Below are 27,520 nucleotides of genomic sequence, written 5' to 3'. Positions count from 1 at the left end.
GCCCAGAGTCTAATAGCTAGTAAATGCCTGAGGCCAGATTTGAACTCAGATCTTTCTGATGCCAGACCCAGCACTATCTATTGTGCCTCCTAGCTACCTTATTTATACATAATAAGCTGTTGTATGAGCAAATGGAAATGAAACTAAAGAAAATTAACTCATGTAATGTGACTGGATTTGACCAGAAATGTACAGGGGACATCTATGTTCAAGGTAATGCAATTTTTAGGTCAGTCAGAAATAGATTTTTTTTCCCTAGGGACAGTTAGGTGGTATAGTGAATAGAGTACTGGCCCTGGAGTCAGGGAGATCTGAGTTCAAATCCAGACTCAGATGCTTGTCACTTACTAGCTGTGTGACATTGGGCAAGTCACTTAACCCCAATTGCCTTGCCTTTACCCTCTCCAGAAAAAAAAAACAGAAATCGATTTTTCAAAGATACCTTCAGGAGGCAAAAATTACAAAATAATCAGCAACAGCACAGATATTACTAATTCTTCAAACAAGTGATTGAGACCCATTTTCCATTTGTTCCCCCATTGCTTGCTTCTAAGAATCTGTGATCAATTTGGGTATTCTCTCTGCCAAAGCATATTGCAATCCATTTCCTTGAAAATGCAACCACAGAAATAACTTTGTTGGATGATCCTCTAATCATCAATATCAAGGAAGGCACGTATTAGGGTACACTTACCAAAGGGGTACATTATAGGTTCATAATAAATGTTTACTGATTGACTATTGACAAGATTATGCTATATCTTTAGATGGAAAACATATCTAGTTTGTCCACAAATACATATATTTTGGTGGAGCATAGCAGATTAGCTGTGAGTTGAGTTGAGAATTAAAGAGAAGGAAGAAAACCAGCTGTATTGTTTTTTTTTAATTATATAGCTCTTTCAAACATCTTAAATTGTTCCCTGTCACCAAAGCCTATCTGTTTAGTGCTATTATTTTCTCTTTGTGGTGCTAAGCATCCTGATTTCCAAAGATTCAAAACTACATGTAAAGGAAATGCTTGGTGGGTACAAATAGGGTATAGAATATTGTCAGTTAGCTCAACTATTATCAGTAAGTCCTGTAAATCAATTACATTATGACTCCACCCACCATCCCATTGACTTCCAAAGCAACCCTTCCTGGACACCACTCATACTCTTTGTCTTACCTATTAAAATGTGAACTCCTTTGTTTTTATACTCCAAGGGATTAGCATCTGGGAATTTACTAAACAATTTTTCATTCATTCACTCATCCATTCATTCTGCAATCTGCATTGGCAGAGAGAATGCCGAAATTGATCACAGCTTCTTAGAAGCAAGAACTTTAAAGTGTATAATTAGAAATAAGGGTTAAGAAAGAAGATGAATGGATGACAAGGGCAAAATTAATGTTAATATCACATTCAAAAATTTAATTGAATCAGTTGCAGTACTAAGAATACTCTGTGTTTTATCCTACATAGATAGCTTAGTTGACGAAACTGCAACCCCAAAGACCTCACAAAATTCTGTGGAACATAATTAATAATAAAAGATTATAAAAAGTCTGTGGAAAAATGTAAGGTTTAATTATTAATCATGCTAACAATTTATATATGAAAATCACTACTTGTGGAATGCAATAATATTTTCCCAATTAAATAAAGTTGTTTTAGATGAAAATCTCATTTCATAAAAATTACCTGAATGAATCGTCAGTAAAAGATTTTAAAAATCAGGATGCTTCTTATCATTCAACCAACCAAAAAATCAATCAATCAAATAATAAACACTTATTAAGTACTCACTATATACTCCATGTTGTTCTGAGTACTGAGAATTACTAATACAAAAATGAAGCATTCCTTGCCTTCAAGGAGCTTAAGATCTACTGAGGAAGACAGTATGTAGAGAAGCACAAGAACATACAGTATATGTGCAAAATTAATCAAGTTAATTTGGAGAATCAGGGCACTAGCAGTAGGAAGGAATCAGGAAAGATCTCGGTGAGAAGGTGGTGCTTGAGCTGAATTTTCAGGGGAAAATGGATTGTTAAAGACAGAGACGAACACAATGTCCATTATAGGCATTGCCAGAACAATTCGAAGCAATAAGCACTTCTTGTCTCCAATGTGCTGGGCACTGGGGATAAAAAGAAAAGTTTAAAAAAATAGGAACAACCACCACAAATAGTCAGTACTCTAAAGAAGCTCATAATCTAAAGAACGTTAAGAAGACTGGTTTGTCCGAACCGTAGGATATGAAAAGAGCAGTGATGTATAATATGATTAGAAAGACAGGGAAGTGGATGGCTCCACAGCAAATGATGCCATGTAAGTCAATCCCATATCATGCCAATATTTTTTATATAAGTAAAAACTAAAACATCTTATCCTTGAATGTAATTTTTTTAAAAGGAAGTATGTGTCACAAAAAGGCAGCATGAAGTCCAAAAGTGTGTATGGGAGACGGTGGAGGAGCAGGACTTTCTTTCTGGTGTGAGAGGTGATTCATTTGGTACCCCTACTCAAATTCTAATCAGTATTAATCAGTTCAGTAGGATTCCATAAGGGGTAATAATTATCAGTAATTATTAAGTGACATACTCATCTAGTAATATATATTTAGTCAGACATCTTTTAATAGGTATAAGAATGAAGAATGTACTAATTCATATTTTACATAAATCATACAGGAATAACTAGATAAAACAGATACTTATAGAAGGCCCCTACTAAAGGCCTCTTATTTACTATTTATTTACTACTATGAAGCTTACTTGTGAAACCACAAGAATGCTGACATGGATATCTCCATCTGCTTTGTTCAGATTTCATGATCAAGCCAAGCAAGGGTTGTCTGGTACAGAAAGTTCCCCAGTTTGTTTTCGGCTAAGTAAGACTTGTGGCATCTCCTCTTGCTTAACATGAGGAGGAATCCATCCATCTTATGACTAATTAGTGGAGATATTTCCTGCTTCTCATAACCCACACACACACACACCCCACTGATATACCATTTATAGGTGATGCATCATTTTTGGCCCTTGAAGCAAGACCTATCAGCCAATGAGATTCTATATTTTGTGCAGCACCTGTAGAGTGTTCAGGTATCAAACTGGGTATCAAACTTTATAAAAATAAGCCCCTGGAGGAAGAGGGAATCTCAAAATGTGAAGAAAGACTGGGGTCCACTTCATAAGAAGGGACCAGGTCCCCTTAAGAAAGTGCTATTGGTTCAGAGCTTTACCTCAGTTTCTCTTTTTGCCATTTGGGTGTCATTGTTCCCATACTGATATTTATTCCCAGCTGGTCTCTCTCCCCTTGTCCAAGGTCTTTCTGAGCCACTAACAACTCTAGCTGCCTGTTTCCCATAGAAATCAAATTTCATCATTTCTAGGATCCCTCAAAATATGGGGACTTTGGGCCATTGACCCTACTTGCCTAAATCTAGATAGTTAGCTCTGAAAACCAGTGGCAGAATCATGTGCATGGACATATATTGCTAGAACTTTTTGTGCTTAGCAGTATACAAATAAAGTTAGGGATCTGAATGCAAATTGTTCGCACTCCAACTATTCCAATCTCTGTGATAATAAAATCCTTTCTATAAATGGAGACTCAGCAATAGATGACCAAAGTGATCATTTCTGCTCAATTGTTATCCCAGAAGACTAAACTAACAGGATTTTGCCATTGTGACATCATGTATAATGTATAATAACAATAAAACCACCTTATAATTGTATAGCTTTGTAAAGTGTACAGAGACCAAAGAAGACATGTTACTTGATGTGAATAAATGAATAGTTATTATTCACAATAGTGCTGAGAGGTAGGTAAGTCCAGTATTAATATTCTTCTTTTACAGATGAGGAAACAGTCCCAAAGAAGTTAAATTATTTACCTAAAATGATACAAACAGGCAGTAATGCAGTAAAATGATAGCTGTTAAAGAGAGTAAAGTGGTGATAATTATTGACTTTGCATATTTTATATATGAACTTAAGTCTGTAATGCATATCTCAGGTTCAGTTCTGGGTAATAGTAAATTGTAGGGTAGTTTGGAGGAAGTCAGTTAATCCTATGTCAGTTTTCCGTGGCCTATGACCAAAGTAAATAATATATTCCTCCTCCTCTTCCTTCTTCTTCTTCTTCTTCTTCTTCTTCTTCTTCTTCTTCTCCTCCTCCTCTTCCTCCTCCTTCTTATTCTCCTTCTCTTTCTCCCCTTCCTCCTTCTCCTCCTTCACCACCACCGCCATCATCACCATCATTGCCACTGTCATCATTCATAAAATGAAGCATCAACTTCTACATAAACCCTTTCCTAATCCTAATTCTTCCAGCAGTTGTCTCCTCCAAAATTATTTTATTACTTATAAATTTTTATACATTTTGTATATATTTATGTTACATAAGTGTATATGCTATGTATATATTATGATGTACACAAGTGTTGTATGTTATAAATATGACGTGTTTTATATTACTTGTGTATTACATAAATATACATACAGAGTGTCACCAAAGCTTTACTTCACTAAGACTTTGGGGACAACATGTACATTATTTTGATATAAATACATTATATATCATGCACATATCATATGTGTATATTGTATCTATGTATATGTGTGTAAAAACATACATGCTACCTCCCTCCATAGAATGTAGAATGTCTCTTTAATGAGACAGACAGATTTTTTTTGTCTTTGCATCTCAAATGCCTGCCACAGAATAGGCACTTAGCCAATACTTGTTAATTAATTGATTACCATCATCATCTGCTATGAATTGTTGAGCACATCTAGAATCTATGTTACTTTTCTAGTTATTATACAATCTTGTTCTCATCCTAAAAAAAATTCATCCTTATGAAAGAAGTTATTACAATTGTCATCTAGTAACCTTCAAAGTCATTTTTTTTTAGTGAGGAATGGAGAAAATATTTTATGTTAGGTCAAAACGAAACCAACGTTCTATTCTTAGCACAGACTCACTGGATGAACTTGGACAAACTGAATGACCTCATGATTGTGCCTCAGTTTGTAAACTAGACTTGAGACAGTATTCTGCCTTCTCTGTAGGAGTGTTGGAAAATCATTGAGGTCATATATGTAAATATTTCTCTTTGAGTTACCTAGAAAATGGAAATTTTTTAAGCATTAAATATTATTGTTACACTTTTGGTATGCTGAGGAAAAAGTGCTTACACTTATGCTATTCCAAAAGAGAAATGACCTACTTTAGACTCTCCTTGCCCTCACCATGTGGCTTTGGTTTGACTCTCTACTGCTCTTGGAGATTTTTTTTTTGCAGTTGACTAATGTGGAAATATAAATAAACCATTTCAGCAGAGGGTTTGTGGGTGAGAACACTTGGCACAGGTGCAGGCACATTGGCTGATGTCAAGCTGTGCTTCTCAAGGGGGTGAATGCTAAAAACTTTTAAAAGGGTGATTTTAAATCCCCCACTGGAAAACACAAGATGATTCACTGTAAAAGTGAGATATTTTGTAAGGTTTCTAGGATTTGAATTAGATAGGACTTCATTCAATTTCTGATCTTTTGTGCCCACTATTTTGTTTTTTTTTTTAGATACATATGCAAAGGAGGGGTTGGGTCAGTGCACCCTTACTGACAGAGCTAGAAAACAGTAGGATTAATCTGACATATTTCATATGAGGTATTGAAAAAATTTCAAAATAAATTCACCTGTTTCTTTCCTATTTATTCTTCAATTAAAGCTATTTGGACAGCCTTTTCATGACCTAAGGATTTTTTATTAATGTTTAGGGGTATTAATTTGAGTTCCAAATTTTCTCCCCATCTCTGGAGACCCTCCCTCCACTCCAAGGTGGCATGCAATGTGATTACCCCTTCCCTTAATCTGTCTTCCTTTATATCATTCTCCCCCTTCCCTTATCCCCTTCCCTTTCTATTTTCCTGTAGGGCAAGATCGATTTCTATACCCCATTGTTTGTATATCTTATTTCCCAGTTGCATATAAAAACAATTTTTTATAACTTTGAGTTCTACATTCTCTTCCTTCTTCTCTCCCCATCCACCATCACTGAGAAAGCAAGCAATTCAATATAGGTTATACAAGTATAGTCATGCAAAACACTTCCATAGCAGTCATGTTGTGAAAGACTAACTATATTCCCCTCCATCCTATCCCATCCCCCATTTATTCTGTTCTCTCCTTTGACCTTGTCCCTCCTCAAAACCATTTGCTTCTGATTACCCCCTCTTCCCATCTGCCCTCCATTCTATCATCACCCTTTCTGCTGTCCTCTTCCCCCCTACTTTCCTGTATGGTAAGATATATTTTTGTGCATAATTGAGCATGTATATTATTCCCTCCTTAAGATGAATCTATTGAGAGTAAGGTTCACTCATTCCCTTTCACCTCCTACCTCTTCCCCTCCATTGTAAAAGCTTTATCTTGTTTCTTTTATGTGAGATAATTTAAGGGTATTAATTTGACTAAATCAATAATTGCATATAGCATTTATAGAGTTCTTTGAGGTTTTGGAAATGCTTTAGAAATACCTCATTTAGTCTTAACAATAACCCTGGGAGGTAGGTATTATTATTACCTCTACTTGACAGATGAGGGAACTAAGGTAAGAGTGGGAGTGATTTCTTCTGGTTCATGTTTAATTAGTGACTGAAGCAGGATTTGTACTCTGGTCTTCTTGACTCTAAGTCCAGCTCTCTATCCACCATACCACCTTGCTTCTTGATATCTCCTTGCACCGTTCTTGATTTTTTATATGACTGTAATGCTTCCTCTCACAATTTTTGGAAATGTTAATAATTCACCTGATAATAATTTTATTAGGAAAATTTAAGCTGGAATCAAGTAAAAAAGAGAACTAGCTAGCATACCATGAATTCCGGTAGTTCAGCTATAGATTTTTCATAGGATCATAAATTTATACAGATGAGAGGGACCTTAGGGGTGAATGAATTTTTATATTCATTTTATAGCTGAGCTAACTGAGGTATAGACAACTGAAGTGACTTTCCTGGGGCCACACAGGGAGTGTTAGAGGTGAGATCTGAATCCAGATATTCCTGATTCCAAGTCCAGAACTCTGTCTACTATCCCATGCTGCATCTAAATAAACCTTTATTGAACACATATCTTTCTATAAATAGAGACAGCATAGTTATGGTGGACAGAGCACTGGCCTTGAAGTCAGGAAGACGTCAGTTCAAATTTTACCTTTGATCTTGCTGTCTGCATGACACCAGGCAAGTTATGTAACCTCACAATGAACCAGGCAACCCTAAGAACACGTGCTAATACACATTGGTTGAAGAAATTTCCTCACCTGGCATTCCTTATACTATGAAATTCCTTTCTGTTTTTTCCACAAGAAAAAACTACTTAAGTACAGAGGAATTCTGGTAGGCTTGATTAATTTTAGAGCAATTTCTTCATCTTTTTTTCCCCTCAAATTCTGGATTATCTCAGGCCAAAACATGATAGATCTTTTGGGCACAAATTAAACTCATAGTTCTGGGCATATAGAGTTAATCCCAGATTGGTTTTCATTGATTTTAATATTTGGTAAACTCTTGAGTTGGATGAAATTCTAGACATGAAAAATACAAAGTCCTCATTTACTTAAAGATTTAACATTAATGGGAAAGATGAAAAAATTTATGACTTTTCCATTTATGCAAAAACTAGGTAGGGATTCAGTTAAATGATGGGTCCTAAAGATAATTTTAGTTAGTTGAAGAGAAGCTTTTTAGAAGACTAGGGCATCAAAATGAGTTTTGAAAGAAAAATAAAATGAAAAAATTATAAGTTGAAATTTGGTTAAAGTATACAAATAAGCAGGAATGCAAGTTGGAGAAGAAAACAAGTTAGAGTCATGCTTCACAATTTGAGACTGATAAGGCATAAATCTTATGGGACATTAGTACCACAAATAGGGTGTTCAAATACAAGTGAATAACTCTTATTTGATATAGTGTGTCAAGGTTATTGTGGCTTTTTTAATTTTTAAAAATGTGTGATGTGGTTAAAACAACAACCATGAAAGATTTGATGATGTGGCTATAATAAGACCTCAAAATAACTGAAGAGAAAGGATGTGGGCTTAGAATCTTATGACAAAATTAAAACTTCAACCAGACTATAGTATTCTGCTGTTGAGTTTAACTATTCAGTTCAATAAACTAATATTTAAATGCCTACATATACTATGCAAACAAAGACAAAATCCCTAAACAAAAAGGATAAAATTCTTTCCCTCAAGGATCTTGCCTTTTTCTTATTTCTGGTGGGGAGGGGCATAAGATGCATACAGACATAAACAGGAAGAGAGAACACTAAAGACTGGGAGAGGGGGTCATCTTGAAAGGCTTCCTATTGGGCTGCTAGGTGGCACAGTGGATGAAGTCCTGGGCATGAAGTCAGAAAGAGTCATCTTCACGTGTTCGGAAATGGCCTCAGAAGTTTACTAGCTGTGTGATCGCGGGCAAGTCACCTAACCGTGTTTGCCAAATTGGGGAAACAAATACTAGTGTAGTTTGGCTGGAACATTGAATGCATGAAGGAGCAATATGAATTCGCTGGAATGCTAACTGGGAGCCAGACTGATGGTTGAGCTGCCTTAGTTAATAAGGATGAGAGCTCCTCCTCCAGGGCACCACCTACCTTTTACCCTTCTTGTATTCCCAGTGCTTAGCAAAATTCCTGGCACATAGTAGACACAATAAATATTGACTGATTGCCAAGCTCAGTGTCTGAAAATAGGAACACATAAAAAAGGACTGACTACTCTCCAAGCGTAGAGTATGATGGTTGTTCCACCATACAGAACTCTCCCTGAAAAGGACAAAGATACTGTCTTCTGTACAGTGGCACCACAACTGCATTTTGAGTCAGAGGACTTGGTTTTAAATGCCGGTTTTCCTACTCATAGCCTATTCCATTTTAGCTAAGTCACTTAACATCTTTGCAACCTTCTTTTCAAAATGAGAGTTTTGTCTCTGTGGAAGTAGAGGAGAAAAAAGTAAAGAGAAAATGAAGAAAAAAAGAGGAAAACTTTCCCTGTCTTTCTTTTCCATACTATAATAGTTGTATTCAGCACAAGCTCCTCCCTTTGCCCCCACTTTCCCTCTTAAACTTATTCTGACCGTTCATCAAGTCACTAGTTCCTTTCTGTGACATTCCTCAAATGAACTCTTTCCTCTCAAGCAAACAGCCCCTACCTCTTTCTCCCCTCCTCCCGGAATCCTCCCTCCCCTCCCTCCCCCCTCCCCCGTTTCCCTTCCGCTATCTTTCTATCTTTACACCCATACCTTTTGCTCTCTCTCTTCTTTTTATCTTTCCTCTTTCTTCCAGGACCTTTCTGTCTCTTTCTGAATCACCTGCCTCTCAAAATTCTAGGACCCCAGTAAACAGCTGAAAGATCTCAAGTGGACCTCAGATTTGATGCCGAAAGGGATGTTTGAAAACATCTAATTCATTTTACAGATGAGGAAACTGAGACTCCAAAAGTGATCATAAAATTGCAAAGTAAGTGGTAGAATCTGAACCCAGATCCTGGGATACTAAAACCATCCCTTTTCCCACTGAACCACAAGGGAAAAGGGGGTGGCAGTACTCGACTAGACGGGACTAGACGAGAGCAGACTGGCTGCTGGGTCTGGGGCCGCCTAGGGCGCAACAGGGGGGCGGGCGGGCTGAGGCAGGCCGGCCCCCTCCTGGGCGCGGCGGGCGGCCGAGTGGAGCAGCTCCCATCTGCTGGTGCGGGGGTAGGAGTGGGGAGGGGGAGGAAGGTTGGGCAAGGGAAGGAGCAGGGACCGAGGAAGGAGGTCCCAGCTAGTCATCCTCCCGAGTGGCTCTTTTCCTCCCGCTCCCTTTCTCTTTCCTCTCTTACATTTGCTCAGGTGCCCAAAGTAGAAGGAGAAGACCATGTGCCGCTGGTCCCTGCTGTTCCTGTGGGGTCTGCTCCCCGGCGGCGCCCCGGGGGGAACGGGTCGCAGCTACCCACACCGCGCTCTCCTGGATTGGGAGGGCAAGTACTGGCTGCATTGGGGCCACGAGGGCAGCACCCTTGCCTTTCGCCTGGAGGTGCAGACCCCTGGCTACGTGGGCTTGGGCTTCTCGCCCACGGGAGCGATGACTTCAGCAGACATCGTCTTGGGAGGGGTGGAGAACGGCGGTCCCTATCTACAGGTAAGCGCCCCTCTCCCCTTGAGACTGGATGGCCCCAGTCTCACTGCTTCTCTACCTCGTGCCCTACAATGTGTATGGAGAAGACTGGGCGCAAGCAACGGGGACCAGATGGTTGTGTTTGTAAGTTTGTGCGGAGGTTGGGGGTCTTCGGAGATGGACATTCAGAGCCTCCCCATCAGCTTTTCCCCGGTTAGAATGTTAGCTCCTTGAGAATAGGAATTATTTCTTTGTAGTATCTCCAGCACCTGGCATATAGTAGGCAACTGCTTGTTCATGGATTGATCGGAACCTCGTTCAGAGCCGTCAGTCCCCACCTTCCGTGATCCTCATCCCTCCCTCAAACTCTCACTGAACTAAGAACATCCACCGTGCCACAGCAGTCTCAGTCTTGCCTGGTACAATGCTCTGACTCTGTCGGAAAGCGTGAGTCAAGGACATAAATGAAGTTTCTGGGGGTTCCAGACTCCAGCTGCTTGCAGTTCCAAGGGGCAGGCTGCGGGCTACAGGACCCAAGAGACTTCCCTTCACTCAGTCTTTCTAATTGCTGTCACTCCATGCGTTCCGTTACTCTCCAGTCCTCGAATTTGGGACAGCAACAGCGCTCTGTGCTGGAGACTCTGGCGTCTCCTTTCTTTTAGTACTTTACTAACAGTACACACGGGATTTCTGGGTATCCTGCCGGAGCTTGGTACCCTGGTGCGGAAGTTCTCTAGTCTGGTCACCAAAGAACTACAGCAGAAGGATCTTTTCGGAGCATTCCCTGTCTTGTGGGTCACGTTGGTCGCTACCAACATTCATAAGATTATCAGTCTTCTCAATGGAGGTGGAAGATCGCGTTCTAACCTTGCTTTAGCCAGCCACTTGACAGCTGCTGGCTTGCCATATGGCTCATATTTCTTTGTAAATAAGAAAAAAAAGTGTATTCATCAGGTGAATAGAATGAATCGTGAAATTACGTCATCTAGACCCTTTCCACTGTCTTCACCATCAGCAACATTCCAAAAAATACTTTTATATTCCCTACTCACAATATGTTTTAAAGTTTTTCTTTTAGTTTCTTAAGATGGTTCATTAAAAATATTAGATAGTACTCTGTTGATGGTCCATAGGACATCAAATCGGAGCATTATTTGAAAGATCTATAAATAAGATCAGGGAATATAAAACATAATTTACATTCACCTTAAAGATATTTCCAGATGCCCTTGACTTCTCAGCTCCTTCTATCCCTAACAACATATTTAATTTGAGATGAGAAGAGATTATGATTCAAGAACACCTATTTTGGCAAGAAACAACAAATAGCAAAATTTACTAAGCATCACCCTGTTTTTAGTTTCTTGCCTTTTTACAGGAGGAGACTAATCTTTTTTTTTCTTCAGAATTTCCTCACTCTTGAAAGCTAAAATGTAGTTTTTGGAAATAAAATGATACTTGAGAATTTCATTCTTTGAAATAAGTCTTTGATAACCACTTCCTCTTACTGCTTGAACTCTAACTTTGTGAACCATATTTTTGACCTGAAGGCATGTCTCAGCAAGTGGAATGACTTACTCTCTTGTGACAAGAAGTAGATAATGTCTTATTAGAATGAATTTTTTTTTCATTTTATTTTCTTTGATAATCTACCTTCTGGCTATCCCTGCATCCTACATTGGAGAGGACATAGGGAAATCTTATTATCTAGATTTACAAAACAAGGTACTCTCTTTAAAGAATAGCTGAGCATTTTTCCCCAAGAAAGAAACATTTTAGAGAGTTTACACAATTTGATAGAAGAAAAGCTAAGTTTAGAATCTTGTTTCCACATACATTAATAGCTTTAGTGAACATTCAAGTACAGTAAATTTATATTGTAATCCCATGAAACATTTGTTAAACTTTTTTAAGCTAAAATGTATTTTTTCACACTGCTGGTATCCAATAAATTTTCAATTTCAAATTTCAAAATAAAAATTCAATAAATACCTGTAGATTAATTAGCATTTCTTAATTCATAATTTAAGTTAGTTTTGTAATTCAGATAACCCACTGACATGTAATATAGAGACACAACTAGAGAGCCACACTTTTGAAATATATTTATTTTAATTAGAAAGGAAGAATTTTTACCATCTTTTTCATTTCTAATATGTTCAGTTCAAATATTAGACTTCAAAAGACCGTTTTTCCCCCGAGCTATAATGTCACCACTTTTCCTTCATTTCACAACACAGAGAAATTCAATGAAATTGCTTTAATCAGGTTTATAGGAAGATGGAATAGCCTCTTTTAGATTGAAAAGAAACTGAAGAGCATATCCTTCATTTAGGATAATTCACAGAAAATAGAATTTATGCCTTTCATCTTGTTATTCCAGGTTGAATTCAGATTTCTACATATGAATTTAAATATGTTCACCAGAGTCCCATCATCTCCAGTTTCTTACTTACTGATTTGAATGATAGTTTCAAGGGAGTGTGGTAAAGTAGAAAGAACATGGAATTTGGAATCAGCCAACCTAGGCTCTCCTGAGTTCTACCCTGTGACTTCACTTTCATGGGCCTGACTCCTTATGTATAAAATAATGGGGTAAGGTAGATGATCTCTAATGTTTCTTTCAGCTCAAAATCTCATGTTAGCAAGTAGCTAATATTCAAAATTTAAATATAGTTCTATTAATAATTTATTTCCAGGATTAATGCCATGCAGTTGTTTGCCATAATAAACTTTCCAAAGACCACTGGAAGAATAATCATCAAGCAGTTTAAAGAGACAAATAGAGGGGAATGTAAAATTGAAAATGATCATGGGAATTTTGAGAGTGGAATTCAGCAGTAGTTTTTGAGGATATCAGCAGGTCAAATGGACATGCCTAACTTCCTTCATTGATATGCCTTTAAAATTTTGTTTTCCCAGTATGTTTCACTTAGTTCTCATGCTTAAATTTAACCTTAGGGTTTGGATTTCTCCCCTCTCCCCCTTTGCATCTTTTGGAATTGTTTTCTTTTAATAGGGCTCCCTCTGGCCATGGATGGTAGCACATTAGGCTGTCAGAATAAAAGAGACAGATTTTTTTGTTGTTGTTGCCTTAGAATTTGACCATTGTAAAAGAAGGTAAAAGACTCGAGTGCATTTTTAATCATTTATATTAACAAATCTGAGCCATTGAAATAAAGGCAAAGATTAGCAGTTGAAACCAAAGGTTAGAGATAAACTTTCTAGAATTATGAAAATCAGGAAAGATATCACAGAAAGATTTTGTAAGCCAGGCATTAATATAACAGCTGATGTTGATACAGTTACAAAGTACATTAAGGGTCATGATTAATCTTCGCAACAACCCTGTTAGATAAGTATCAGTTAACTAGGATTTTGAGTGCCTACTCTGTGCCAGAATAAAATGACAAAATAAAGTCAGTTAAAGCAACAAAATGTGTATCAAACACTTACTATTTGCCTCCTATAGGGCTAAGAACTAGGAAGGCAAAGACAAGTCAAATAATCTTTGCCCTCAAGGAACTTATATTCTGGCACAGGAGATGACAGGTTCATATATAGCTATATATAAAATTGATCTTTTTGATATATAATCATATACAAAGTAATTTTTTAGCATATACTTGAATGGAGGGAGGGGGAAAGTTTTAAAGGGTTCATATAGAAAATGATGCTTGAGTTAAGCCTGGAAGCATACTAGGAATTCTGAGATGTATAGGTAAGGAGAGTGTTCATTCCAGGTATGGGATGAAGAGGGAGGGGAAGGAATGAGCATTTTTAATGCTTTTTAACTTTTTTTAAAACAAATAGAGAGACAGTCCGTGCCCTCCAGGAGCTTACCTTTTATGGGGGAAGATAACGTAGAAAAGAGATCTGAAAAGGGGGACAGATAGTCATATATAATCAATATTATTTCTACTTTAAATATAAGGAAATTGAAGTTTAGAGGTCAAATAAGTTACCCAGGACCCTACTATGGAGACTTGAACTCAGTTTTTCTGACTTCCAGTTTAGAGTCATTCTTCCCATACCTCAAAGCCTCTGAGGCTTGGGTTCAAATTAAGTTTTCAAAGCATGAACAAAGTCACAAGTTTCTTTGAACGTTACTCTCCTCATCTCTAAAACAGGGCATTTGGTTAAATGATCCCTAATGTCCCTTTCTATTGTAAAACTCTATGGATATCCATGACCTTCCTCTTGGGCTGTTCTCCATTAGTCTTTGAATTGCTGCTACTGTGTCTCTACCCCAGTCACCACTACCACCTGCATGCCCTCCCCTCATGCTGCTAAGCAACTGCTCATTCATCTGTCATCTACATCCTACCCTCCCCTCTACTTCTTGGGAATCAGTGGGTGGTCAAAACCATGGTCACCCCTCTCCTGCCGCAAGGATGTCTGAACTTTGCTTGGCCCATCACTGTTCAATGGTTGCTAACCTCTCTTCTCAACAACATGAGGCCACGGCAGACATCGGAGTGTGGCATTTGTCCGATAGTTTGTTAAGTGACTTTGTATTTTGTACTTTTGCACATTTGTAGAGTTGGGAGGAGGAGCACTAAGGTTTGGCATTTTATTCATCTGTCCTTCCCATTTTGTGAAATTAGTCTGACCTAGTGATTTAGAATTGTTTTTGATCATTGTGTGTTGGACCACACAAGATGCATATGTTAAGATAAAAAAATATGAAACGAGAGAAGTGTTCTGTTTATGTCGTGAAGAATATTTCAATCTAACATATCAGATATATTGTCCTAGGGTGATTTACCTTTATTACCTATTACATGGCTAGGGTTGGTTTCTATACAGACTATCTAAAACCTAAGTGCCTAAGGGCAACCTTTGCTTGACTTTTGTAGCTGCTCTTTAGATCTTTGTGTCAATGAATGGCCTTAACATGCTTCCCTGATAGATTCATGTCCTGTCCTTGTTCCCCACCCTTATGTGACACAGGGCGACCCCACCCCACCCCTAACCACATAGCAGCTGAGGAGCCCCATTTTGAAGCAAGTAATCCATGCTGATGAATGCCTGTTTTGTATGAGTTAGAGACGAGAGTAGCATTGTGAGGTTTGTCTGTTGCAGTTACACAAAAATTGATTCATCCTCACCGTGGGGCCATAAATCGTTAGTGAATGGGGAATGAAACATATGTTATCATTTGTTACAGCCTGGCTTGTTAGCTGTCACTAAAACCAAAGCATTTCTATTATCAGAAGTAGTCTTCAATGGCAGCTTAATTGCTCCTAGGCTGCTCATTGGGAAGTGCTTGGAATGGGATTTTAAATAACAGAAAACAGGGAGCATTCTTTGTGGTTAACGATGTGCTGCTTTTAAGTGCATCCCCGCCAACAGCAACAAAGAAATGTTTGGAAAGCAAATTGGAAGGCCGGCAAAACGTGAAGATGAAAAGTGTGTGCCACATTGACCGAGCTCAGCTGGTGCTTTGTTAAGAGATATTTATAAGTCTCTGAGCAAAGCCAAAAAATTTTCAGACGACAAAAGGATCCATCCAAGCTTCATGATTTGGAGTTGTTAGTAATAAGTAGATACTCTATAGTGTAACACAATGCTCCTTCCAGCCGTATTGTTCTCTCTGGCTCAAAGAATGACTTCAAAGAACCTGACTGAAGAAAGGCAATTTAGGGAACAATGTATCTGAATTGATACAAGTAGTTGAAATGTTTTGGAAACCAGCAATTTCACCATTGAAAGTTGGAAGGAAGACATCCTGACGCACTTCAGGAAATTAGAAGTTGATTTTCCTCCTAGTTAATAATTGGTAATATGATAGGATGCCATTAACATTTTGTTGTTGGGGAAAAAGAATATCGTCTTCCATAAACCTTAGAAGGGCAAAAAGTGCTAGAAGAGTAGGGATTTAGAATGGAAATAAGCATGTATGTCGCACCTACTGTGTTCCAGGAACTGTGCTGTGTTTTACAGTATTATGTCATTTGGTCCTCACAATAACCCTATATGCTATTATTAGCACCTTATTGTTATTATGACCTTAGAGGTCATCTAGTCCAATTCCCTTATTTTCTAGATGAAAAAATTGGAAGATCAGAGAGAACAAGTGACTTATTCAGAGCTTCTCAACTAATTAGTGGCAGCCCCAACTGGAATCCGGGTCTAATGAATTCTAATACTTGGCCTTTTTGTGTTGTAGTGAGATGTGCTATATATTGTAAGAGCCTAAGATCTAGAAAGAGAAAAGATTTTCAGCTGAAAGGGGACACCTTAGAGATCATCTAGTCCAGAGGTTCTCGAACTCTTTGGCCTTAGGACTCCTTTCCAAACTTAAAATTATTGAGAACCCCAAAGCACTTCTGTTTGTGTGAATTATATAAATATTTACATCATTAGAAATGAGTCCTAATAATTTTAAAATATTTACTTATTAATTCATTAAAAGTTTATCAAACTTATATGTTGACATAAATAACATTTTAAAAAATCTGTATTTTTTTAGAAATAAAATATTTAGTAAAAAGAGTGAAGTTGTTTTATACATTTTTGGAAATCTAATGGTCAGTTTAATAGAAGACAGCTGGATTCTCATATCTGTTTCTGCATTCAATTTGTTGCTTTATGTTATTTTGGATGAAATATTTTAAGAAAATCTGACTTCACACAGATATGTAGTTGGAAAAGGGAGAAGTATTTCACTAGACAAATAACTCCTTAGTCATCTTATAAAAATAGTTTTGACCTCATAGACTCTTGAAAGGGTCTCAGAGATGCTCAAGGCTTCATGCATTATACTTTGAGGACTACTGGTGTAGTCTGAATTCATAATTTTAGAGATGAAGATACCAAGCCCCAGAAAATTTAAGTCACTTCCCCAACGGTCATACAGGTAGCAGGAAAGCCAAATTCAGACAAAATCCAGTGCTCTTTCTACTAAACCATATTACCCTTACCAGATATGAATATTTTATTGTTGTAAATTGCTCTACAAAAATGTGAATTATTATCAATATAATATGATTAAATTATCTATATTAAATATCTAGGTGCTATACAGTAACTTGTCATCAGCGGAAGATTTTTTAAATGAGAACATGTAGAGAAGACAGGCAATAAGAGTTATTTTGTTCATTGACCCTTCTGTAATATCAGATATTAAGTTTAGGGTTACATATCTGAATGTTTCACAAAGGAGATAACCAGTTTTGTACTGCACCAGTATATTTTAAAAACAGCTGATAGCTATTCTCTTCTCATAACTGGAAGTTAATGACAATTTTCTGAAGATGCCAACTCCAAGATGATCCTGCTTATAAAATTAACAAGAATTATGTGGATTCTTAGGGATCGTCTGGTTTATTCCCACCTCATTTTACAGTATCATAAGCTCCAAAAGAACCAAGATAGTGTCTTTTCAAAACTTTGCATCTTCCCACTACCGGGTACAACATTTTATAGATGGCAGGTGATTAATAAATATTAGTTCAATAAATGAATGAATCAACAGATAAGGAAACCCCAAGCAGGTAGTAATTTGCCCAGCAGTAAGTACGTAGCTATTTAACCGTAGGGATAGGATAAATCCTAACTCTTTAGTCCAGCCTTTCTTAAACCATACTTGTAGTTTTTTTCATAAATGTTCAAAGCTCAACCAACTTCTTAAGGACATTTTTGAAAAGCAGTCATTTTATTTATGAAAATGTAAATCTTTCCCCTAATTATCATTCATCCAAAAAAATAAAAATGTGTGTATGTGTTCATCCTTCATTGCTGAAGAAGACCATGCCATCAGAGAAATGATGACATGACTTGCACTTGACTGTTTGGTTTTTTTTTTTTGAGTGAGGGAGGGCTGTGCAGGTCACTTCTCCTCCAGAGCCATCTGAATCCAGTGACCAGATATTCATCAGGATGACTGGAGATGACTCAGGATGAGGCAATTGGGGTTAAGTGACTTGCCCAAGGTCACACAGTTAGTGAGTGTCAAGTGTCTGAGGTGAGATCTGAACTCAGGTCCTCCTGACTCCTACACTGGTGCTCTATCCACTGCACCACCTAGCTGCCCCATCTTATGATTCAGCAATATCACTACTAGACAAATAGCCCGAGGAGTTAAAAATTTGGAAAAGGATTTATATGTACAAAAAATACTTAAAATAATATTTAGTATGGTCAAGAACTGGAAATGAAGTGGGTGTCCATGAACTGGTAAAGCTGAACAAATTTTGGTATACATAACTGAATTGCTTTAACTATGCCTGTTGGTCTTCTCTTACCATTTGTAAATGTGTATTTTAGTAAAATATTCACCTATAGGCAGGGACTAAGTCAGAAAATTGTAATAACAAGGACACTGTAACAACCATGGACTTCCAGCATCGATTACAAGTTTCTGAAAGTTGTTTTTGCCAAGTTCACTACTGTATACATATTATGAAACATCAGCTGGCATGAGCTTCAAAGAACTCAATAGATGTTGAGCATAACAAGCTGTCTGCCTACAAGAAATATAATTAAGGCTTTCTCAAATCTATGTGTAAACTACATGTTCTTTCCTTTCTCTTACTATGATATTGTTTATATGTATGTTTAGTAAACTACAAGAGTCTCTAACTTTGATCTAGCTTGCCAATGACTTTTATAAAAGTTTGTTTTTTATTAGTGACTAAACTTTTTCTTTTGCCTTGTCTCATTTTCTCATTTATGATGGCAATAGGTACATAGGATTATAAGATTTAGCGCTGGAAAGAATGTTGACTATAATGTAATCTGTCTTCATTTTACAGATGAGAAATTAGTCTCAGAAGGTTGTGTTTAACCATGGTCATGTAGGAAGTAAGTAGCAGAGCTGATGTGATGGACCCACTTATGTATTCATCAGTAATCATGCCACTGTCAGTGATTTCAAGCATTCTCTGAACTCTAGGTTCACTTGTACTGGCATCCTCTTCCTCTGCTCTTTCATCCTTGCACCCTTGTGCAGGTACCTTATATAATCCCTGCTTTCTAGCACCCCTATATGTCTATCTGCCTCTGTCTATCCGTCTGTCTCTCTCTTGATATCATCTACGTCTGTCTTTCTGTCTACGCTACCATTTCATATTAATGATATGATGGTTCCAATGCATATTATGACACACAGCCTCTTAGTACAGACAGTTTTCACTTTATATAAGGGGACCCTTCCATGGATCTCTATGTAAAGTTAATGCAAATTTGCCAGAAGATGTGGGGAAAGAAGGGAGGAAAGCAGGAAGAGACTATGAGAGCAGAAGGAGGAACACTTTGGGACTAGCCATGTGAGGACTTGGTCAGAATAAACAAGAACATGAGGCAGATATTTGGGGGCTGGATACAGAGAGAGGAGAGGAAAGGAGGGCAGGTAGGGACCAGGGTCAGAAACAGGGTACCTGAGCACAGACAGAAGATAGAAATACAGGAAGCAGGAGAGGCAGTCTGGCGGGCAGAGTGGGGCCAAGGTCTATTCTTTTGGTGCATGAGGTCTCAAAGCAAGCTTGGCAGCAGCAATGACAGTCTGTCCAAGAATCCATTCTGTTTTCTCTTGGAGAAGTTTATTGAGTTTTTTTGGCAGGGGGATGGTGGATGGGTGGATGGGTGGATGTGTGGATGGGATGTATTGAGCACAGAGCAAGGAGCAGAAGCACAGAGAGAAAGACAGAACACAATAAAATTAACACAGGTGTTTTTGTTATAGAATGCAGATTTCTTTCAGTATGTCTTTCATAATTCTTTATGATTTGCATGATACAAATTTGCATAAAGCAAGAAAGAGAGAATGGTCTGTAAAAGTTTTCATCAATCTATATGGCTGAAGAAATTTGTCCCTTGGTGAATGACTACCAAGGAAAAGAAGTTAAATATGATATCTCTTTCATTTTAACTTCAAAATCTCTGTATCTTAGTGGGAGAAATAGAGTGCTACCTTTTCATCCAGAACTAAAGTTTCACTATAATGATACCCCAAAAGACCACATTATAGGTGAGCAAACACATTTCCTCTTATATGGAACCAAGAAGGAAGTAAGCTATCCTGAAAGTCTGGTGTTGCTAACATAGATTTCAAAACAAAACAGTAAGTGAATTTGCCTCAAAATTTACATTTGCAAGCAAGTCCTCTTTCCTCTGACCCTCTGCCAGGAATCCCTGCCTATCACCTTTTTTGACTGGAACATCCTGAGAATTTTGGATTCCCAAGGTGCCAGGCACAGTTCTCAGCATTTTGTCAATTCTCATAGTAATCAGACACTAGGATACATGACTCTTCCTTCAAATTTTTCACGGGATCTAATGTGCAGTAAAAGTGACTCACTTCATATCTGGGAAATCATAAGGCTTTAGATCATCCAGACAAACAAATCTTTTCTTCCCCTGGAGGTGTTAATGAACATTGAAATAGCCAAAAGCCACAGAAGCATAGGAAAGCAGCAGTGTCTGGAGATTATCAGTGTAAAAGTGATGGAGTATTGACTGTACAGGTAAGAAGTGAGTCAGAACTGCCCCAGTTCTCATTTTCTATTTACTTTTATGTGGGAGTGAGAGAACAACTTCCGTTTAAAATGAATTCAAATCAGTGTCAGACTTAGATCTCTGATAGAGTGAGAGAGAGTGTGAAATACAGAAAAAAATATCTTTCTTTAGTTTATATTTGTGTTCATCTTAGTGGCTAAAGTCCTTAGAGAAAACTTAGTACATTTAATAGGATTCAAAACTATGTTGCTTTTCACAGACTCTCCTATAATATCCATATGGTCGAGATGAAGAGTTGTGGACTGTGCAACAGTGCAAGTAGACGTAGTGATTTTTGTCTGAACGATCAAATTTAAAAGGGCTTGATCCGTGGATCATTGTCAATGCAAAAGAAGGTCTTTGATGTTCTGCCAAAGGATTCTGACCCTTGGTCCTATCTCAGTGTCTCAGTGAACACTTCTACCGGACATAGAGAGTATGTTTATCAATTTTTTTATTGACAAAAGGTGAGAGGGATAACTAGTGTTGGTTGTACAAATAAGATTCTAAAAGGTTTTATAGGTTGAAATGGTAAGTTTATAATACATTGATTAAGTTTAATGGGAAAGCATACAGACTAAGTTTAAAAAATGGACCATTCAAGTGTATGGGTAAGGCCTAACTAAATGTTGTTAAGGGATATTTAGCTTGGGGGAAACTTGGAGGGGGAGGGGAGTATCAATATGAATAATCAATACATATTTATTAAACACCTACTAGGAATGCTAGTTATCGTCAAATATTTGAATAAAATTCAATAAGGGCAGTTCACATTTACACAGTGCTTTAAAGTTTCAAAGGGGAGTTACAATTATTTACTCTAGACCAGGGGTGGCAAACCTGCAGCCTTGAGGCCACAAGTGGCCCTCTAGGTACTCATCAAAGGGCTACTAAGTCTAGGTCCTTGAGAAGCTAAAGGGTCACTTGTGACCTTGAGGCTACAGGTCACCCACCCCTGCTCTAGGCCAACATGTAGAAGTTGTATGGAGGGAGATTTTGACTCAGTCTAAGGCAAACTGCTCTAACAATTTGAACTATTTAGAATTCTGACATTCCTGTGACAGAATAATCGCTCAGTCACTAGAAATCATCAAACAGAGGCTAAATAGATCACCTTTCAGTGAGGTTATAAAGAGAATTCCTGAAAGTACCGGGAAGTTGGTCTAGAGTACACTCTAGACAGCCTCCAATGTCTCCTAACTCTGAAGATTTTATGATTCTATGAATATGGAAATCAGTCTCATTACACTTTTCCCACATCTGTAGTTGTTAAGGAAATGCATACTAGGAGAGACAGGGATCTGCCAGTGAGATGTGAATGAGCCTATATAAAATAAATCTTAAATATGCTACCATAGCCAGATTTTTCTTTAAAACAATTATTTTTTAAACTAATCTTTTCTGACTCAGAATGTAATATGTTTTATATAGATATTGGGGAAGGAGGTGTATTGTGTAACTGCCTAAGGATAAATTTTGGTAGTGAGTCATGGAGAACTCACAGAAGGTATACCATTTTGACAAATTGTGGATGTTCACATTCCTCTTATCTTTTACTAGTAAACATTCCTTCCAGTGATTGGATGATCATTGATAGATTCTGAGGAACAAATTTAAGTGAAAAAAGTGAAAATGGAAAACAGAAGGGTAGAAGAGAATCCATCCTATAAGAATGATAAAAGCTCTTGGAGCATTTTTCATGCAAGTTTGTTAATAGAAAATACAATATTCCAGGCTAATACCATTTAACCTAATATATTAATATCTGGGTATTAAATGTATATTAAATATGTAAGCAAAAATCTAATGAAGGGATGTCAAAGAAAGACAGAGAGAAAGGAAGGGAGGAAAGAAGGAAAGAAAAAAGACAGACAGAAAAAGATAGGACTGATATGAAAGGAAAAGGAAAATTGTTAGAACTTGAATGACTCCAGAAGCAATCTTAATAGCCCACAGTCAGAATTCAGATTAATTAAGTAAACATGAAGTATCTAATCTATGTTAAAGGGGATCCAAAGACAAAAACTAAACAATTCTTATACTCAAAGATCTTATATTTTACTAAGGGTATATTACCTACACACAGATCATTAAGGATGAGAAAAATTGGAGGGATCAGGAAAATTTTTTCAAGTAGATAGTATCTAAATTGAGTCTCAAGAAAGTGCAGAGGAAGTATATTCTAACGAGGTATTGGTAAAAGTCTATTCAAAGACATGTAGGTGGGAGATTGAAAGTCCAATCTGAGAAACAAGTCAAACTAAGGTCCAATTTGGAGGAATGAAGGGAAATCATAAGAAATAAATTTGGAAAGGTAAATGAAAAGGGTTAAAATAGTGAAGTATGAAGGAGGGATGAGTTTTTAAGGGGGAACATACAATTTTATGCTGGAAATGAAGCACTTCCAATGTCCACTGGATGAAAAATATGCCCATCTTTGCCTCTCAGGCAACTAATGATGTAATTCTAAAGTGTAGGAGAGAACAAGCTAGCTATTAGAGATCTGGAAATCATCTATATAGATATGTTAATTGAGCTAATGAGGCACACTGTGTGTGTGTGTGTGTGTGTGTGTGTGTGTGTGTATGTGTGTGTGTGTGTGTGTGTGTGTGTATGTATGTGTGTGTGTGTGACAAACCGAGACACAGAGGAAAGGGAAAGAGAGGAGATGAGATGAGGTGAGATGATCGGAAAATAATAGAAAAAGTTCCAGGAAAGAAGGGATAGTGCGAGATATCCATGTTTGAAGAGATACAGAAGAAATAGTGACACAAATGGGAAAAGCATGCTAAAGCAATATTACGGAAGCTGAAGGAGGAGAAATCATTCAGAGACAAAAATCTCCAAAAAGGTAGAGGAAGACAGTGACTGAGAAAAAGTGATCGGCAGTAAAGAGAGCGTTGGTCATTTTGGAAAGAGTGGTTCCTGTCTTATGGTTGGTCTAGAAGTCATATTGGAAGGGTTGGAGAAAACGGCAGAAAATGAGACTTCATGATTGTTGAATGGAATTCTAGTGGTTGCTTTCATACTGCTCCTGAATTCTGAAATTCTTTCAGTTTGACTGTGAAAAGGAGAGCATATAGGATGATTGCATGAGGGGAATGGCAGGGTCACTTGAAGGTATTTTGACCATGGGGAAAAACTGAGCATATAGACATCAGGGAAGAATTGAGTGTAGGGAAAAAATTAAATAAGAGTAGGTACATCCACATTAATTCTGTTAAATCATAGTTTTATTTCAAAATTGTCTGAGTATAATATCTTTTTCTCAAGATTATTTGGGCTACATTTGGTCCTTTCTTTCTGTGTTTTCACAGGCATTTGTAATCACTAGAGGATTTAGATTGACTATTATGGAATAGGGCACCTAGGTGGCACAATGGATTAGAGTGCTGGACTTGGAGTCAGGAAGACTAATTTTCCTGAATTCAAATGGAGCCTCCTACACTTACTGGCTGTGTGAGCCTGAGCAAGCCACTTAACTTTGTTTGCTTCAGTTTCCTTATCTACAAAATGAGCTGGAAAAGGAAATGGCAAACCACTCCAGTATCTTTGCCAAGAAAACCCCAAATAGGGCTATAAAGAGACATGACTGAAAAAAATGACTGAACAGCAAAAGTGTGATATAGTCAATAGAGAGCCAACCTCAGAGCCAGGACAACCTGGGTTCAAGTCTTGCCTGTGGTATCCATTGGCTTTATAGCTCTGCCCAACTCACTTAACTTTTCAATGTTCCATTCATCTTTTCTAAAAGTGCAAATTGTAGAAAAAGTGCCAACATGCATCCGTGGAGAGAATTTCCTAAACTTGTAGTTATGTATGGGATGGTCCAGTCCTTTTCTCTAGCATAAGGTATTGTGTAGCATAGTGAATACAGTTACAAAGCCTTAAGTTCAAATCTTGCCTTAAGTATTTACTAGATATAGGATCCTGGGAAAGTAATTTTACCTAGTTTCCTTAGTTTCCTCATCTCTTAAATGGGAATAACAATGCTTAGCTCAAAGGTTGTGAGGCTCAGATGAAGTTTTATATATTTCCATATAATAATATATTACATACTCATATATATGTACACAAAGTACTCTGCAGATCTTATAGGATTTATAAATGTTTTCTATTATTGAGCAGTAATGCTTCTGTGCATATTAAAAAGTTCTCTCATTAAACTGAGAAAGTTTCTACTTCATCCGTTATTCAGGTAGAGTACTTATCCACATTGTGTCCTCTCCCAAATTTCAAAGATTTTGAATTAAAGAGACTACTTTAATTAAAAGCAATGTACCTTATACCTATGGACCTTTATGTAGGGATGAGAAACTAATTGGCCCAGCTGTAGATGTGATGTTTATATACATTGTTAGTAACTTTAGAATTTTTGAGGATCAAAGATTCTCTTCAGCATAGAGATATTTGCTATTGCTATTGTCAATATCATCAAACTACCATAACACACTTTGTGGAAAATGGATATTAAAAACAACAATCTTTGAAGCAATAAAGCTTTCGAAATATTTGTTTTTAAAGCCTCACTACCTGCACCTGTTGAAGTATATGATGACAGATGGGAACATTTTTTCTTAGGGTTCCTCCAGCAGCTGTGCTTACACTCTCCCAGGCCCAAACAAGGTCTTTTTGCAGCTTTTATAACCCCCATAAGAATTTGGACTCCAATCTACTTTTCTTAACACTGGTCAGAAAATTTCCCTAGATTTAGTATTCAAAGGAGAAAAAAAAGAAGTCATGGTGTGTGAAGACAGTTTAACAAGAGTTCTCATTAGACCCATAGATAATCAAGGCTAATATTTCCTGTGTTTATTCTATTTCCATGTGATAGATGTCAACTATATGTCAATTTCTACTAATGTCGACTCGTAGAATGGATCCCAGTTTTATATTTTATATGTCAATTTTTTTTAAAGAGAATAATGACTTTAAAAGTAAAATATACTATTAAAACTTGTGTTAGGAATAATGCTTCAATGACATCATAATAAAAATAAATTTTATTACAGAATAGGACAATTGATGGGTGGTGGTATTTCAGTGAAAGATGCCATACACAAGCATTTAAAATACAAGAGCAATGAAATTGTGTGATATATTATCATACATTAAAGATACAATGAATTTGTAGCTTTGAAATATTTTATTTAAATTATTTCATAATTTGATAATATTTTGTTATAAAACTGTGACTGTGTTAGGTTTATTTAGTTAGAGATTAGTTATTTTTAAAGATGGAATTTACATGTAAATGATCTTTATTATTTGTAGTTAATTAAAATATGGATGAGTACTAAACAAATCTTAATGCCATCATATTAATAACTTGAAAGTTAAAGTTCCTCTCTTTTAAAGGAAGATTTTTGAATTGTAAATACACTGGAAACTTTCTAAAATAATTTTCATTTTAGAGCAGATTACGTTAGAAGATGGGCCTGGCTTTTCCCTAATCTAAAGGGGTTTAACTAAAGAAACCAAAACATTCGTTCCAAGTCATCTTGGACTAAATTCTATTAATGTGAATTTATCAATATAACCTTAAGATATTAGAAAAGTTTTCATTGGTAGCTACTCCATGTGGGAAAACAAACATTTTGGAGTTTTTGTGAATTTATGGGTTCCGAAGTAAAGGAAGAAAGAAAGTTATAAAAAGCAAGATTAATTTAGGAGAGTTAATGATAAAGATAGACAGTTGTAGCTTTTTTTAAAAGAATCAAAATATATTTATTTTATCTAATCTGAATCTTTAAATGCTCTTCTTCTGGTATATACTCCAGGACTTTTACTATTCTGGTCATACTCTCCTGGACATATTCCAATTTGTCTGCATCTTTCCCAAAATATGGTACCAATGACTGGACCCAGTACTTCTGATGGAATTGGAACAGAGCAGCACAGTGGAACTAGCTTTCCTTTATTGTAGATGATATTCTTCCATTAATGAACCTTTGAGAAGTATGGTCTTTCTTTGGCTGACTGCCTTACCATACTGTTGCCTCAATGAGCTTGAAGCTTGTTAAACTATGCACTGGTATATAGCCATACCTCCTCAACCTTAACTTTGTAAACTATGATATTTGACAATTTTTCTGGTGATAGAGTTCAGGTAGTCCAATGAGTTTTGAATTGTTTCTCCTTAAATATGTTTTACAGTTCAGTTGTTTTGAATGTTAATGGATTGATGACAAATTAGTTGTTTTTTTAATGGTACCTCAGAGATAAGGATGAGATATTTTGTATTTTCTTCATTTTTCAGTCTTGTTTTAATATTTCTTGTTGTCTTATGTACTCATTGGCTTCTCTTTGATTCCTTCCAATTTTCAGTGTTAATTACTTGAACAAAGTTTTATACCTCTTGTGCCAAGATATTAGTTTCCTTTCCAATTCTTTCCTCCATAACTCTCAATTATTTTCTCTTTAAATTGATGTATTTTTTTCAGTTTTCTACAATCACTTCAGTAAGTCTTAGATTTTCTCCCTCTCCCTCCAACCTCCCTCCCTGAGATAGCAAGCAATCTTATATGGTTTCTATACATACATTCTTATCAAACACATTTTCACATTAGTCATGTTGCATAGAGGAATTAAAATGAATGGGGGAAACCATGAGAAAAAAAACAAACCCAAAACAAAACATAACACCAGAGAAAATATTCTGCTTCATCCTGCATTCCAGTCCCACAGTTCTTTCTCTGGATGTGGGTGGTATTTTGCCTCAAGAGTCCTTTGGGAATGTTTTAGGTCTTTGCATTGCTGTGGAGGGCTAAATCTACCAGAAAAATTCCTCACAGACTCTGGTTGTTGTATACAAAGTTCTCCTGGTTCTCCTCCTTTCACTCACCATCAGTTCAT

The 27,520-nt window shown here is 37.0% G+C and overlaps 1 protein-coding gene across 1 annotated transcript in view; it reads left to right on the top strand.

The window, feature by feature from the left end:
* Positions 1 to 9,222: 9,222 nt before the first annotated feature.
* MOXD1 (monooxygenase DBH like 1) overlaps positions 9,223 to 27,520 on the top strand; it is a 118,866-nt gene continuing 100,568 nt past the window's right edge. The window contains exons 1-2 of the mRNA XM_072643350.1: positions 9,223 to 9,526; positions 9,901 to 10,189. Of these exons, the coding sequence (XP_072499451.1) occupies positions 9,926 to 10,189 (264 nt within the window). The 5' untranslated portion in view covers positions 9,223 to 9,526; positions 9,901 to 9,925. The remainder of the gene's footprint in view (positions 9,527 to 9,900; positions 10,190 to 27,520) is intronic.

This window comes from Notamacropus eugenii, chromosome 2 (genome assembly GCF_028372415.1).
Source record: "Notamacropus eugenii isolate mMacEug1 chromosome 2, mMacEug1.pri_v2, whole genome shotgun sequence".
NCBI classification, from domain to species: Eukaryota; Metazoa; Chordata; class Mammalia; order Diprotodontia; family Macropodidae; genus Notamacropus; species Notamacropus eugenii.
Note: the sequence above shows the minus strand (reverse complement) of the source record. Positions and strands in the feature narration are given on the sequence as shown.